Source organism: Leiobunum rupestre, chromosome 9 (genome assembly GCF_980474605.1).
Source record: "Leiobunum rupestre chromosome 9, qqLeiRupe1.1.hap1, whole genome shotgun sequence".
Classification (NCBI taxonomy): domain Eukaryota; kingdom Metazoa; phylum Arthropoda; class Arachnida; order Opiliones; family Sclerosomatidae; genus Leiobunum; species Leiobunum rupestre.
Window position 1 is genome coordinate 2,246,653 of NC_143392.1, and position 16,332 is coordinate 2,262,984.

The window sequence follows — 16,332 nt, forward strand, 5'->3', positions numbered from 1 at the left end:
CGAGATCAACTACAGCACAACGGAGAAGGAATGTTTCGCACTAATTTGGGCCTTGAAACAATTTCGCCCTTAGATATACGGACGACGTGTACTCATTATCACCGACCATCACGCGCTTTGTTGGTTACAATCTCTGAAGGATCCTCATGGGCGTCTAGCTCGATGGTCACTACAAGTACAGGAACAAGATATGGAAATAATCCACCGTAGCGGACGACGCCACTCCAATGCCGATTGTCTCAGCCGACTTGTAGTTGATGAGACGACGGATGCCGGTCCAATAAACTCCTTGTCGATCTGCCCGATGTACCTTCCTTGCAAAAAGCCGATCCAGTTTATGGTCCTATAATTACACATCTTCAAGATCCTTCTTCGTCAGTCTCGGACGCACTCCAGCCCTCGGGCGGCTAAATATATTCTGACTGACGACGTCCTCTATCGCAAAGCCCAGAAACGACCTTTACTGGCTGTTCCAGAAACTCTGCGCACTGATGTCCTCCACGCGGCTCACGATCAGCCTTCAGCCGGCCATATGGGATTTTTCAAGACGTTCCGGCGAATATCAGAACGCTATTACTGGCCGAAGTTACAGAAGTCCGTCGAACGCTACGTCCGCACATGTGCACTTTGTCAGAGCCGTAAATCTCCAACAACCGGCCCGATAGGACGGCTTCAACCTCTACCTTGCCCGGAACAACCATTCGAACGAGTCGGGATGGACTTTCTGGGGCCTTTCCCTCAATCACGGCAAGGCAACACCTTCATATTGGTCTGCACAGACTACCTAACGAAGTGGGCCGAAATCATTTTTCATAGACCAAGTCGTTTTTCGCCATGGTTGCCCGAAAGAACTTTTAACAGACAGAGGAACTCAGTTCATGGCAAAGTTGACGGCAGAAATTCTCCGTCAGGTTGGGACTCGGCACCTTCGCACCACCGCGTATCACCCACAGACGAATGGTCTCACTGAACGCCTGAACAAAACGTTGGCCGACATGCTGTCCATGTACGTCGACGAAGATCACCGTAATTGGGATGATGCGATACCTGGCGTCACGTTCGCCTACAACACAGCAGTTCAAGAGTCAACGAGAGCCAGCCCATTTTCACTCGTCTACGGTCGCGACCCGTTCACCCCATTAGATCGCACTTTACCGATAGCCGAAGTTCTTCCATCCGTTGAAACTACCGTTCAAGAAGCTCGAGACATCGCACGTATTAACGCCGAAGCAGCGCAAATACGCCAAGCCGCCCATTACGACGACCGCCGACATGACGACGCCTTCACTCCAGGGCAATGGGTTTACGTACAGAAGCCGACTAGGAAGAGAGGCCGTGCCGAGAAGCTCCTACATCAATTCCACGGACCGTATCAAATTATTCGACGTTGTGGTCCAGTTACCGTTTCCGTCGAAACAATCCTGGTCGCCGCCGTCCCATCGAAACCATCCATGTGTCACGGATGAAGCCAGCATATTTGCGGGATACCGATGACAACAGACCCGGGTCGGGTCTTCTGGAGAGGGGGAGTAATGTAACGACTACTCCGCCACGAGGATTGTGCAGCAACCAATTCCCCGAGGTCCGCGCTCCCGGCCACCAGCCTACACCGCCACGAGGATCGTGCAGCAGCCAATTCCCCGAAGTCCGCGCTGCCGGTATAAATAGGAGAGACACATCCACAATTGGACAAGTCGAGCCGAGTTCTTTCGCCGTTCCAGTTCTACCACACCTCGTTCCCGCTCTGCCGTCAGCCGTCGTTCCCGCTCTGCCGTCCGCCGCCGTTCCCGCTCTGCCGTCCGCCGCCGTTCCCGCTCTGCCGTCCGCCGCCGTTCCCGCTCTGCCGTCAGCTGCCGTTCCAGCTTCGCCGCGCCTCTCCGCTCCCGCTCTGCCGCAGCCGTCGACGCCTACTGATGAACGGTACCATCTCCGGCCAAGGACCGTCCAGCCGAATTACAAAGTTTAACTGATTGTAAATAAGTTATCCCGAATAAATACTTTGAATTAAAACCAGTTGTTTCAATATGATGGAATTGTTTATGACATCGACGATAACGGCCCGTTGTTTTTGATATATATAAATAGGGTCAGGTCAGGTTAGGTTGATGTACGCGCGCCGTAGGCGCGTATGTACCGTTGTATACGAGGGGTCTGACCTCATTCACGGCCCTTCTATTGCTAAAAATTAGGTACAGCGTTCGTTTTTTTAATAGGTCTTTCTATTAATTATGTCCGAGATAATATTTTGTTTTCTACGTCACTGCGCTCAGGTTTTTTTCTGTATATTATTTTTTTAATTTTTGTTGTTAAATTGTAAACAAATTAATTAATTTATTAAATTTGAATATGCATATTTCTGTTGTTTGTTTTAGTTTCTTATTATGGAAAAGTACTATGGTTATCTTTCTTTAGTCCAGTTTAAAGAAATAATTATTATTCATAGAGTCTACTGTATCTCATTCTGACTAGATGTTGCCTTTTCGATTTACTCCCAAAAACTAGTAGTTTTGCCCTACAGTAGCGTTCGATCATTTGGGAATCGATCAAATAGATTCAAACCTTCTTTTCCTTTTTGAATAAATGTTTTCATCCTTAAGATAATCGTTAGAGTTTCGTTACGGAGTTCGCGTTAGCCTAACGAGAAAAGTATGGAATATGACCCCAGGGATCGAATCTAGCTTCTCGTCCTGCGAAGCGAAAGAGCTTACCACTCTCCCACCCACCGCGCGATATACTCCATTAATGAAATTGTCGGCCGAAATAGGCACCAGGAAACCGGCAGCTTTCTTGGTTCAAAGTTTCAAACTTTTTAGGCAATTTTAGTGAATATTATGGATGTTAAAGAGGCTGAAATATTCTTCGAAAATTTCTACCCCGTTTATCGAAAACTGGACTGGTTGTCAAAAATGTTACTTTACATGTACAACGATAATAATAGAAAGAGTGTTAGTTTAGATTATCAAAGCCAAGGATAAATAAGCTACTACTGATTTGGATATGAACAATCTCCGGACCAGTTTGGAAGGGAAAATTGACACAAAAGATCGAATTTCACAAAGATAAGAACTATCAGAAAATTTACATTTGTAAAGTTTTATTTTTATTATCCCGTGTCTCTTGAAGAAATAGAACGGTTTTGAATATATATTTCGTTTAGTTGAAAGCGAAACTTTTGGCACTCAATGTGCTGCTAAATCTGTTAAGATGTTTCCCCAACTTGTCTTTGAGAAGTTTTGCAACGGTACACTATGGGTAAGGAATAATAATAATTATGTATCCTTATAAATTTCCAAATCCTATAATAGTAATGTTTATTAAGACATTTTAGTAATATAGCGATTTTTAAACCATTTTCTATTTGAATTTAATTTTTTTTGTATAAATATTCTGCTTTACGAATAATGAACCTGATTTTACAAAATATTTTATCGACAGAGGAGGCCGTTTGGAGTTATTATTCACAACGCGTTGCAGGTTTGGAGCAGATTTACGGTCGTGAAAATTATTGTAGTAGTAGAAACGGGGAGCTGTTAGCAGCAATGTCGTATTGGTGACTAGTCGAGGAATACGCGATGTTCTTTTAGTTTAAAAACTATTCGGTATTGTTTTAAACAGTTTTTAAAATGGCTAACGTTCTGCAAAACATCTGTAATTCGACGTTTTGGGTAAGATTGCGTATTTAAACTTTTTATTTTATAGTCGTAGAAACAATAATAAGACTAAAACTACTAAGAGTTATTTCAAAATCTTTTTTTAATTTTATCAGACTTCTTTATATAAACGAAATCTCTCGGGTTAATAAGAATTTTTTTCCAAAACGCATGTTGATATAAACATGTTAGCTTAATTAGATAAATACTTTAAGCCATAGTTGACATTTTACCCCGATATTTTAATTTCGTGACATGACTTAAGGATTTTCTAAGAAATTTAAACATTTCTCAAACTAGACTTACATATTAAACTTATTATTTACCATGGTGAATATTAGTAGAAATTATGTTTAATTCAGAGAAAACGGCATGGTATTAGAAGATAAAACTTATTTTATACAAGACGTTTCGAGCCGAGGCTCTTCTTCAGTCGTTCGAAACGTCTTGTATAAAATAAGTTTTATCTTCTAATACCATGCCGTTTTCTCTGAATTAAACATAATTTCTACTAACTTACATGTTTTTTCAAAAAGATTTAAAAAAAGGTATTTCCATTAAAAAGTAACGAAAATTTGTTTAGATAAAATATTTTTTGGCCGAGTGCTTCTTAATATTATGTTATAAATTGGCTCTCATATATAACTAGAAAGGGCTTTTTCTCTTACCCATACGATAATGTTAAAAACATAAGACTAGAATAAGTACATCCCTAAACTGCTTGTTTTGTGAAACGTATCATTAAGTTGTGTATTTCTTTGACCGTGGAATATGGTTTATAACGTTGCAAATGTCACTACGCAGTTTTGTTTCTACAATTTACCCGTACTTTGAAGTAGTAACGACGTCAAAACATGTGCACATCCAAGGGTAGTCGGCGTATTCGCTCCCATTGAAATGGGCCCTGTTGATGTCTCAAAGGAAACCTAGCCACTAATTAGGTTAATTGTATTAACTATAAAATTACTATATAAAAAATTGGACAACACATTAAAGTAGATATAAAACGTCTGCTAACCAAGAACACGGCGGAAAATTGTGTAAAAGGGAAGCGCCGTTACCGCGTTGCACTGCAATTGAGATCCGTTGGGTAAAGTATTCGGTTGCGCAGGGCTCGCCTGATACTCCGCGAAATCTTTGCCCTATAAGGTGAACCAAGGCACGGCCGCCTTTCCAAAAAGAGCTGAGAGTCTCGATATTCACGGCCTTCAACCCAGTATATATGACATCCTTCTCCGTTTCAGCCTGGGTTGCTAACTAGAGAGTGGCGTTGGAAGAAGAAGCTTAATAAGATGGCGCTAGAGGGTCGGTACAAGTAAAATCCCAAACGAGAGATTTCCCGACGGACCAAGGGACGAGCGACATTCCGTCGGGTCACTTTCCATCATCGTTTTAAAATTACATTGACCGCACTGTGACGGGAGTGCCGGCCCGAGCTCTTTTTGCAGCTCAACCCATGAGTGCGGTGGGAATCAACGGCATTTCTGAATACGCACGTGTGTGGGAAACATATTTGGGCACCTAGCCGAATACCGACGGCGATACGAAACGAGTCGTTGTCCAAATGGGTACCGAGACATGGCGATGGAAGAGCGTTCAAACAAGCGCCAGACTCCTTGGATTTTACCGACAGCAGGCGTGGCTAGACAGTAGACAGTAGACATGGCGTGGTCGGACAAACGCGCGATAGTTTGGTCAGCCCTAGGATTCTCACACGCACTTTGATATATCCTAACGTCAGTAAACAGAGCTGTGGACCCCGAGCAAAGATGCCACTGGTCGAGGGTGGCGCGAAAGACAGGGTCGACAGGATCCGCGAAAATGGGGGGAGGAGGTCACGCAGCGGAGCTGGTAAAAGATAACAAGAAAGCTGGGAGGGTAAGCTTCGACGCGTATCCCAGCCCTGCTCCGGACACGGGTAGAGATGACAGCCCATGGTTCCTCTTCCATCAGCGTTTTAGTGACGTGCTGAAACGCCATACGGAGAGTGTTGTCGAATGCCTAAATACCAGCCTCGCATTTCTAGATTGGGGCGCAGCGAAGAAGGTACGAAAGCTTTGGAATTGCCATGGAATTTCTCAGCAAGAAACTTTTCCGCAATGGCCTCTTCTGAGAGTGGCGCACCCAAAAGCGTGAAGCTGGCATGAGCGATGATTTTAACTCAAGGGGCCGCCGCGTCGAACATAAAAGTTAGGTGAGCTTCATCGAAGGCGCCCGAATTAAGGATTAGAAGCTCGCATTTAGATGAATTCAGCTCGAGGCCTATATCAGCGGGAAGTTCTTGGAGGAGAGTCAAGTCACGAAGTACGATGTCCGGACGGTAACCGAGGGTGGAGTCGTCAAGATACCAAATGTTGAGTTCGGAAGAGATACGAGAGGCCACCTTTTGAGCTATGAGACAAAATAGTGCCGGATCTAGAGGGTCGTCTTGTTGGGCACCACGCTCGGAAGATATTACGGAGTTATCGAAGGTGAGGAAGGATGCGTTCATATAGCATTGGCGTAGGAAAAGATAGAGTTGCGGCGAATGATGTTGAACCAGCATGCGGGTAATTGGCATAGCGGTGAGCGGCATGAGCTGCTGTCTAGGCTCCACCTCGAGTGCCGAAACCCAACTGCGTAGGTCGAAAGACGGGACCGATATTTGGTATGACTTAGGAGCAGGCCACCTTGGCGACCAGACGACGAAGCGTACAACCCACAGCTATATGCCGAACCCCGCCGTCTATCTTCAGTAGAGTGCACAAACTAGCGCCATACAAAACCGGGCAGAGTTCAGAAGGGACCTGACCACTAAGAGATATATTTAAGGAGAAATAAAAATGAGACGTCCTCATTGGATGACATTTTCGTAATAACATATATCTATTTGAATTTCCAGAACAAGATTGGTACCAACCAGCGTGATTTTAATTTTATTATTTTGTGTAATTATCATTTTTTGAAACCAAATTTCTTTATTCACGTTGATTATTTTTCTGCCTGAAATCATTAAACTTGACGTGAAAACTCATGATACATTTTAAATTTCAGAATTACAATTTAACATCCCCTGTAGCATTAGGGTGTCGGTCAAGAGTCGGATATGGGTCTAAAAGTCGTTTTCAGGTCGCCGACTGTATGCCGACTCAAATTGTTCAATTTTATTAAACCCCAAAAATTACAAATTTCCATTTTGAGACTTTATAAAGTCGGCAAGTCGACTTTAATGTACAGTCGATATGCCGACTTGATAAGGACCACACAAGTATTTTTTTCATATTTTTAAAATAATTGTATTTTATTGTATAATTATACTTGAAGTTAATTTTTACTAATTATGATTAATTAATTTTTAGAAATTAATTTGCATAAGAAGTTACTTCCCCTGTAGCAAATTAGAGTCGGGCCGACGTCGGCAAAAGGTACTAAACACTAAAGTCGGCCGACCTTTGGATTGAGGGTCGAAATGTCGTAGGGGTAAAATGGTAAAACGTCGACTCTTTAACGCCAATTAGCCTAATAGACCTAAGAACCGACTCCGAAACGACGTCGGGCCGACTTTATATTAATGCTTATTTCCGACCCAAAACTGATCTCATTATTAGATTTTCGAATACAAATAAGTTTGAAGAAGAAATAAAAGTGAAAAAAAATTCATCATCATCAAATAGTCAGAAAATAATTAAAATATCCCCTTTCCTAAATAAATATGGTCGGTTTCATAAAGTTAATGTCGAATCCAATAATTAAATGTAAGGTCTATTTTAAGTTGGATAATGGTCGGCATACCGACTATAAATAGTCCCAAAAAAGGATTTACGGTTTTAGTGTCGAAAAACGTTTCGACGTTTTTAGGTCGGCATTTGGTCGTCGACTATAAACCATTGAATTGGGAATAATACTGGTAGAATTAAAATTACGATTCCAGTTGCCATGGTTACGCGGGACCTAAAATGATAAGACTGTACGAAATTCATCTTTATAATTAGGTGGTAGCGCCATCTATATTTTGTAAAGTTATATGGCTAAAAATAAATAATGATTAGCTAACTCACCGTAACTTTAGTTAAAAAGAATCGTGTTGACAGAATAAAATTGTTTTTAAACAACTTCAAGGGTTTGTTTGTTACGAGAAATCATAGATTTCAATTTCGCAAAAAAAAAAATCAATTGCAATAGTTGCCACCAATAGAGACAGATGCCCCCACGGTAGAACGATAAAGTTGATAAAGTCTCCTTATGGAACGAAATTGGTTCCGCCCCAGCCAGATTTAGTTGTACCTCTATTTATTCCCAGCTCAATGCTATAAATCGACTTTTTAACCGTACCCCGACTCTAAACCAAAGACTAAATAGATTGGCGTGATCAATGGCTCAACCTGCATTCGATAGCAGACGGCGACGCTGGTCAAAATTTTCCCCGCGCTTCAGAGTGTTGCTAGTGGCGCCTCTAACGGCTGGTCAAAGGCTTCTCCCGTGTTTCGAAAGTGTTAATAGGTTTTTTGTATGGAGACGCCTGTCTAGTAAGCGAAGCGTATATAGTCTTTGCTCTAAACCAACTTCATGTGTTACAGGGGTTTGCGATTTACGATATTATTTCAAAATATTAATTCCTGATTTTTATTGATATTGATTAATTATACTCTAAATAGATTAAAAAATTTAAAATGTATTAATAAATAGGCTTATTGATACGAGCACAAACGTTTTTCAAACGCTTCATAGTTTAAAAAATTCAAAAGCACGAGTTAATACTTTCGCAGCGCCATCTCCGGACTAGCAGCATGTTAGAAGTTTATTGGCGAACTCGCTTGATATGAGAGGTGTAATTGTTGACTTGTGCGCTTAATTTTATATTCTAAATTAATGGAAAAATCATTGAAATCTTGAGAAATACATTAAATCTAAACTAACAAAGTAAGTTTTTCAATAATATATCTATATAATATAATATCTATATCAATTAATTATAGCTTTGTGAACAATGTTTTGCATGAGCTGTTAGGCCTTGGCAATTACAAGGTCATGTGTTTTATAAATAACATATAAAATAGACTACAACATCAAAAGATAATGATATTTGATAAAAGTATTTGAATTGTAATTGTGTTTACGTATTAAAATCTAGAAGCTTAATTAAAATGTTTCTTTTCTATATCACTACTATATTAATTCTATGTACTTCGCCAAAAGATTTTCAGACTTGTATATTGTTTGGATTAGTTCTATTAATATAAATAGCTAATTTTTATTGAAAATTATTATCGATTCAATCTCAGCTAAATTACTGTTAAGGCATCAAATTGGTATTAAGTGGGAGTTCCGAAGAGCGATTTAATTTGACGTCGGCACAACGTCGTTTCACAGTCGGAATTGTATGTTTATGAAGTCGGCTCATAGTCATTTCTGAGTCGGCCCATAGTCCTTTCTGAGTCGGCCCATAGTCCTTTCTGAGTCGGCCCATAGTCCTTTCTGAGTCGGCCCATAGTCCTTTCTGAGTCGGCCCATAGTCCTTTCTGAGTCGGCCCATAGTCCTTTCTGAGTCGGCCCATAGTCCTTTCTGAGTCGGCCCATAGTCCTTTCTGAGTCGGCCCATAGTCATTTCTGAGTCGGCCCATAGTCATTTCTGAGTCGGTTCATAGTCATTTCTGAGTCGGCCCATAGTCCTTTCTGAGTCGGTCCATAGTCCTTTCTGAGTAGGACATACATCGGAAGTGAGTCGAATTTTTTTGTCGATCGACGGTCGGCCGACTACTTTTCTACTAGGACATTTCGACCTTTCAGAGTGGGGTGGCCCGACAGTAGGTCGACCTTTCTGTTTTAAGACACTAGCCGACGTCGGCCCGACTCTTAAATGCTACAGGGGATGGTACACAAACAATCCCGATTTCACGCCGTGTTTTCAAAACACTGTGTTGGCTTGGGTTCCATGTTTTTTTCTGTGGCTTTTTATCGTTTTCGAAGTTCTGTCATTCAGGAAGTCATTTAGTATGGACATACCTTGGTCCTACCTTAATCTAACCAAAATGGTAAGTAAAAACGTAGAAATCATTTTAAAATATGTAATTTGTTTTAGTATTCGACATTCGAATCTCAGATAGCAATTAAAAGTTTATGTAATAGTATGAAATAGTTTATGAAGTTAAACTTACGTCAGATATGATTTTATTTTCATATATAGTGTAGATATTATTACTGTCGGAATTCAGAAATATTGGGGAACGTGTTTATTAACATCAATGTATTTTGTAATAAATTTGTGTTAATAAGTATATAAAAATCAATATATTATGTAAGAATTTTATTTATAATAATTTATTTAATATTATTTTAATATAAAATACCGTCTTGGCCAGGAATTGAACCCGGATCATAATCATAGCTGGCGGATCATTAACAGATGAGTCATTCATTGTCACATCTTCAAATTGAAAATAAATATTATCATGGAGAAATAACAGGATAAGTTTAAACTTTCCAAGCTATTTAGCATCTACTTTCAAAATTAATTTACTTAGCCCAAAGGCTGAGTCGGCCCTCCTGTTATTTTTCCATGGACCAACTCTTCTGAGGAGAGGTAATATTACGTCCTTGGCCGATTCGTTCAATCTTAAAACCTTCCAGTGGTAATTTTGCTTAGTTACACCAAAAATTAGGATTGAAATGACTGTAGTAATATCCTACGGAAACTTGTTGCATCTCATTTATCCTCAATTGCACTCCGTGACAGTAGAGTAAATTTGGTTCTTGAAAACTTCAATTAATTTTTATCTATTTTGGGCTCCTTCTTTAAAAAAGTTGATGACACTCTTTGGTACTCTCACATTTTGAAATTATAATATTTTTCATTTTTAGGGAATAACAACTGTCGTTATAGCTTTAAGTGTTGTCAAAATAGCCTTCAAGACACGCCTTGAAAAGATATCAGCGGAAGTTTTGGCAGAATTAGTCAAATGCGCAACATATGTAAGTACAAATTTCAATTGTATATCGTTGTACAAATTCCATCTAAAATCTTTTTTTTGGCGTCTCGTTAGTTGTTAAAACAATAAAAATAATTACTTAAATACTAAAAAGTTTGCCATACTTAAACTAACAAGAACTTACCAGAAATTTCAAAATTCACAAAGAGATAAAGTATAATGTGAATTCATTTTGCTCAAGCATTTCAAAATATTGATATATAATTTGAAAAGAACATGTTCTAAAATTTCGTACTGGTATGGCACGCCAAACAGGACAAAATTGAGTTCATTTCTTGTGATAAACTTTTTTGTCTTGTGAGAAACATTTTTGTCTTGGGAGAAACATATTTTGTCTTGGGAGAAACATTTTTGTCTTGGGAGAAACATTTTTTGGTCTTGGGAGAAACTTTTTTGGGTCTTGTGAGAAACTTTTTTGGGTCTTGTGAGAAACTTTTTTGGGTCTTGTGAGAAACTTTTTTGGGTCTTGGGAGAAACTTTTTTGGGTCTTGTGAGAAACATTTTTTGGTCTTGGGAGAAACTTTTTTGGGTCTTGGGAGAAACATTTTTTGGTCTTGGGAGAAACTTTTTTGGGTCTTGTGAGAAACTTTTTTGGGTCTTGGGAGAAACTTTTTTGGGTCTTGTGAGAAACATTTTTTGGTCTTGGGAGAAACTTTTTTGGGTCTTGTGAGAAACTTTTTTGTCTTGGGAGAATCATTTTTTGTCTTGGGAGAAACATATTTTGTCTTGTGAGAAACTTTTTTGTCTTGGGAGAAACATTTTTTGTCTTGGGAGAAACACTTTATGGTCTTGGGAGAAACTTTTTTTCGTCTTGTGAGGAACATTTTTTGGTCTTGGGAGAAACACTTTATGGTCTTGGGAGAAACTTTTTTGGGTCTTGTGAGAAACATTTTTTGGTCTTGGGATAAACTTTTTTTCGTCGTGGGAGAAACTTTTTTTCGTCTTAGGAGATAACTTGAATTTGCTGGGATAAAATCATTTCGGGCCGCACGGAGAAAGAGAGGGAAGCCGCGTGGAGAGAACGTTAGTAGCCGCACGGGGCGAGAAAGCGTAGCGCATGCGTTGAAACATTTATCTCCTCTTGGAGAACTTTTTGGCGTCGCGTCTTGTAAAACTTTTTCGCCTCTTGGATAACTTTTTAAGGCCTCTCCCCTCCCCTCTCTCGAAAATAAGGCGGTAAATTTGAATTTTAGGATTTCTCTTATCGTACTAAATATTATTCACGTTATATTATTAGTAATTAAAATATTTAAATCCATAGCAAATAATTAATGTTACTAAGTTCGGGTTAAATATTGAATTAATTTAAACGATTAAATATAGTTCTTATAATCAAATCGCGATTAATTGTAAAAGTTTCAATAAATAATTACAAAAAGTACACAAGACCACACCGAAGGTAAGTTAATTTCGATGATTAAGTTTGCACACTTGGTCGGTTAAAAACGATTAAATCATGATTAAAATGATTAAATGAACTAAATCGTGACAAAATCAAGTTAGTTATTCAATTGTTTAAATCTCGATTAAGCGGATTACATTTCGATTAAGCCGATTAAATCTCGATTAAACCGATTAAATCTGATTAACTCACGATTAATTATATTGCTATACTCCTGCCATTTTGAATAGACAGCTATGGGCCTGTTGCAAAAGCCCTAGCGAAAGTGCTAACCAATAGAATTTAACAAATGCGATTCTAGCAAAGCAGACTGTTGCAACAGGTCCTAAGCATCAGAATCTTTTCACAGACGTTATTCCGCCGCAAGGTGGGCGGAATGGTTTTCAAAAACAAAATTAATTTTTAGATGGAGGAGAACTCGCGACGGAACGATCTAAATTATACACTACACTAAATAATATCCAAACGCTTCTAGATAGCGAAAAAACACGAAAACATCAAATTATATCTTAAAACAAAAATCAATAAGTAGTAAAATTAGTTGGTGGAATTTAAAATTATTAGCATAATACACATTTAAACCAAACTTTCATATTTTGATAAAATAGTGGGATATATAAAATAAGTGATTTATCAAAATACATATCTTAATCTACATTAATAAGTGTAATCAGAAGCCTATAATAAGAGAAACCTCTAACTCCCTATACCACCAACGTAAAACTTTTGAAACGTCTTGTTTTCGACAATGAGCAAAGAAGGTTAACGCGGCCTAGGATTAGCAAATCTCGTGAACGCTACATTTAGTCTTTGTAGCGAAAAAGTAGTTTGCTCTCCAAATCTGAAACGTATCCTTGGTTTAAAATTTTAAACGAAAAAGACGGGCAAGGCTTAACGTTTTTCAAAACTTATTGATAAAATTATAGGGTGATATCGCCTTCAGAATTACGACTATTGTTAATTAGTATGAATATTTATTATTGCAAATAATAGTTCTAACATTTATTACCTTTATAATGGATAAATTACCAAGTTCAATCAAAACGAGGCGAGTCTCAACATTTAAAATCCCTAGCAAAATCCTATTAACTTCAGATTTCAAGTGATTTCAATATTTATTTGATTAAAGTTACTAATGCTACTAAATTTACGTTGATTGCACAACCGAAGTCCCTCGGTATGAATATATCGAAAGGACTATATTTTCTGGCCACATATCGGCTTAACAAATCTGTATCCCTCCGTATACCTCTAGTTCGAAAACGAGAATTTTGAGCGAGTTAGAGGCTTCTCTTATTATAGGCTTCTGGTGTAATTGACCTGGGGGCGGCTATAATCATTGAGGTATATACATTTCAATATCGAAAACATTTATACAAAACGTTCATACTTCGATTCGCAGAATACGTATGATTAAAACATCAAGAAATTAACATTTCAATCTACTTTAATAAGCGTAATTAACAAGATAAAAATTGGCCGGGGGGTGCCTATATTTAATGAAATATATGCATTTCAAATATCGAAAAATGTGTTGGTTATTTCTGTTAGAGATCGCTGTATCCTAGGATTTTTATTTTATATTTTCTAGCAGTCCTGCCTTTGCATCTCATGCTAATAAACGCATATTCTATTGTTCCTAACTTGATTAGACTTTTACTTCTTATTTCCAGTTATAATAATTTCCCTTGCAACAAAATGGGGGGGGGTTACACTGATAATAGAAAAGGTTCATTTGAAAGTTCAATTTAAAAAAAGTTTCAGTATTGAACAAATTAAGGTCCATATTATACATACAACAGGGCCGTCTTTCCCATTGGGCAAAAAGGACACAACCTTAGGCAGGAGCGGATCCAGGCCATCAAGTAAGGAGGGGCGATCATGGGCATTCAAAAGTCCTCTGCTATTTCTTCACAAATTTAGTTGGCAAGTATTAAAGTAGATGGCGCTATCGTTTCTAAGCTCGAAGCCTATATTGAGCGTGAAAATGTAACGTGGAGCTCTCATTTTCGTTTGCTTAAACGAAGTACTTTCTACAACTAGAAAGTCTAGTATACTCTAGTATCTATAAATATATTTCAATAACTTCAAAAATTGTTATGTTTTTTCAAGTATAAACCATCGGACGGTCATTGTTCAAAAAAGGGGTAATTAAAGTTCAAAAATTAACTATCGGAGGTTCCTACTCCAACCAAGGTTCAAAGGGAGTTCAAAAATTAATCATACCCTAGCAGCGCAAAGAAATCGGCCCGACGGTGTCATTTTTCCGTCGGTCCTACTTGCCCAAAAGCCGTCCACTATCTGCTCGAAATATGACCGTCAGCCGACTGCACGTTTAATAGTCCAGATTTAGCCGTCCGCGGTGTACTACCCTAGTAGCAAAAAAGTGCTAGCTCAGCCAAAGAGTATAAAAACTACGTAACCTAGAGATATAATAACGGTCGAAAGCAGTAAAGGAAGTTGTAGCAACCGGGGGGGAAGGCACTCAGTGAATTTGCACTTCAAATTTCGGTACCGCAGCGCCACTACGGCACGGCAGTATTTAGTACAATAAATAATAAAACCGTAGAAAAATGGCAGTTACGGTGTTGCGGAGGTGCTAAATTTGGCATTTTGGATATTTAATTGTCTAATATCTGTCAATTCAAAAAAGTGACAGTAATTGGTTACTGTTTCGTGATTTTTTTAGTTAGAATTTGTGGATTCGTTGTTTCGGTGTTTATTTTCAAAAAGTGAAGAATAAGGCGTTTGTTCTCTAACGTTGCCAAGTCCTAAAGGTAATCAATTCCTTAAGGAATTTTCAAGAATGTTGAACTAAATTAAAATGATTGCCACTTAAAACTGCCGTAGTGGCGCTGCGGTACCGAAATTTGAAGTGCAAATTCACTGAGTGACTTCCCCCCCGGTTGCTACAACTTCCTTTACTGCTTTCGACCGTCATTATATCTCTAGGTTACGTAGTTTTTATACTCTTTGGCTCAGCGCTGTCGAAAAGGCACCGGAGATTACTGCCGGCCAACTGTGAATTAGAGTGGGAGGCATGAAGTACCCGGCCAACACCACGTTTTAGTGATAGCTATCTTTAGGCGGCCCAGCACTCATCCGATCTGTAGCCACCATTAATAGGACCAGTTTGCCTACACAATTTCACATGCCACGCTTTATAAGCACGCGTATGTTAAAAATAACTAAAACACTAAACTAACAAGGAGACGACCCGAGGTGTAACACACCGATTTCGTTCAAACTCGGGAGTTTGGTAGACTTTCATGTAACTTGAAAAACCCTAAAGGGAAATCTCTCCATAGGTAACCGTTTCGCCATGGCAACCAGAAATGTTTTTGACAACACAAAATGGCAATTTTCCCATTGAAAATAACATGGGAATCTGACCAAATTTAAGGGTACCCCCTGTCACAATTTTGAAAAAATAAAAAAAAATTGAAAATGCTAAAAAATAAAAAATTTAATATGGAGAAGCTGAAGAGGGGAATCAGCGATTGTGCTGCCTTGGCAGACAAAGTTAGTGTTAGAGCTTCAAAGCTCAACAACCCTAGGGTTATCCTTTATGGTGTTGATGAGGACATCGTAAAGGAAGAAATTGTTGCTAAGCTTATAAGCAACAATAAGCTCTCCTGCAAGGAGACGGATATTGTCCCTAAGTTCTCGCTGAGGAACAGGAAGGGTGGTGTTAACTGGGTGCTGGAGGGGCCTCCAGCCCTGCTTAATTCGTGGAAGGCGAAAAAGAAGCTCAATTTGGGCTACTCTGTGGTTGGAGTCAAAAGTTATGTGTATCTTCCAAGATGCTTTAAGTGCATGAAGATTGGACACATAGAAGGTGGGTGCATTGAGAATAGAAGGTATTGTTCCCTATGCTCAGAGGATCACAGCTACAAGGATTGTAAGAGTGATCTTAAAACTTGCAGAAACTGTGCCCTGAGTAATAGGGACAAGAATACCAAACACAACACTGCGCATTCAGCCCTGGATGGCCAGTGTCCTGTGTATAAGAAGGAGTTGGAGTTTCTAAAGAGTAGAACCAACTATGGAGGTGAGTAGGAAGCTAAGCTGTCTGCAGGTCAACTTAGGCAAGGGCAAAACTGCAACCTCTGCGCTTAGGCAGTCTTGCCAGGAAGGCTCTATAGACATTGCCTTACTACAGGAACCATATGCAATTAACGGTCGGGTAATAGGTTTACCCATGGGAACAAGGATCGTATGTTCCCAGGACAATCCAAAGGCAGCTGTAGCTGTCTTCAACCCTCAGGCACAAGTGATCGTGCTCTACGAAGACTCTCACATGGTTGTGGTGGAC

At 39.2% G+C, this 16,332-nt stretch overlaps 2 protein-coding genes across 3 annotated transcripts in view; both read left to right on the plus strand.

Moving 5' to 3' along the window:
* Positions 1-995: 995 nt before the first annotated feature.
* LOC149926297 (uncharacterized) lies at positions 996-1,466 on the plus strand. The gene has a single exon (XM_090159310.1). It carries the CDS (start codon positions 996-998, stop codon positions 1,464-1,466), a length of 471 nt encoding a protein of 156 aa, XP_090015436.1.
* An 8,088-nt stretch (positions 1,467-9,554) lies between these two features.
* Positions 9,555-16,332, plus strand: part of LOC149926298 (ATP-binding cassette sub-family C member 1-like) — a 94,985-nt gene continuing 88,207 nt past the window's right edge. Inside the window, exons 1-2 of one of the 2 annotated variants that reach the window (XM_090158528.1) lie at positions 9,555-9,661; positions 10,488-10,598. In XM_090158528.1, the coding sequence (XP_090014654.1) occupies positions 9,623-9,661; positions 10,488-10,598 (150 nt within the window). In that variant the 5' untranslated portion in view covers positions 9,555-9,622. The remainder of the gene's footprint in view (positions 9,662-10,487; positions 10,599-16,332) is intronic. The other variant, XM_090158527.1, reaches the window with a different exon arrangement.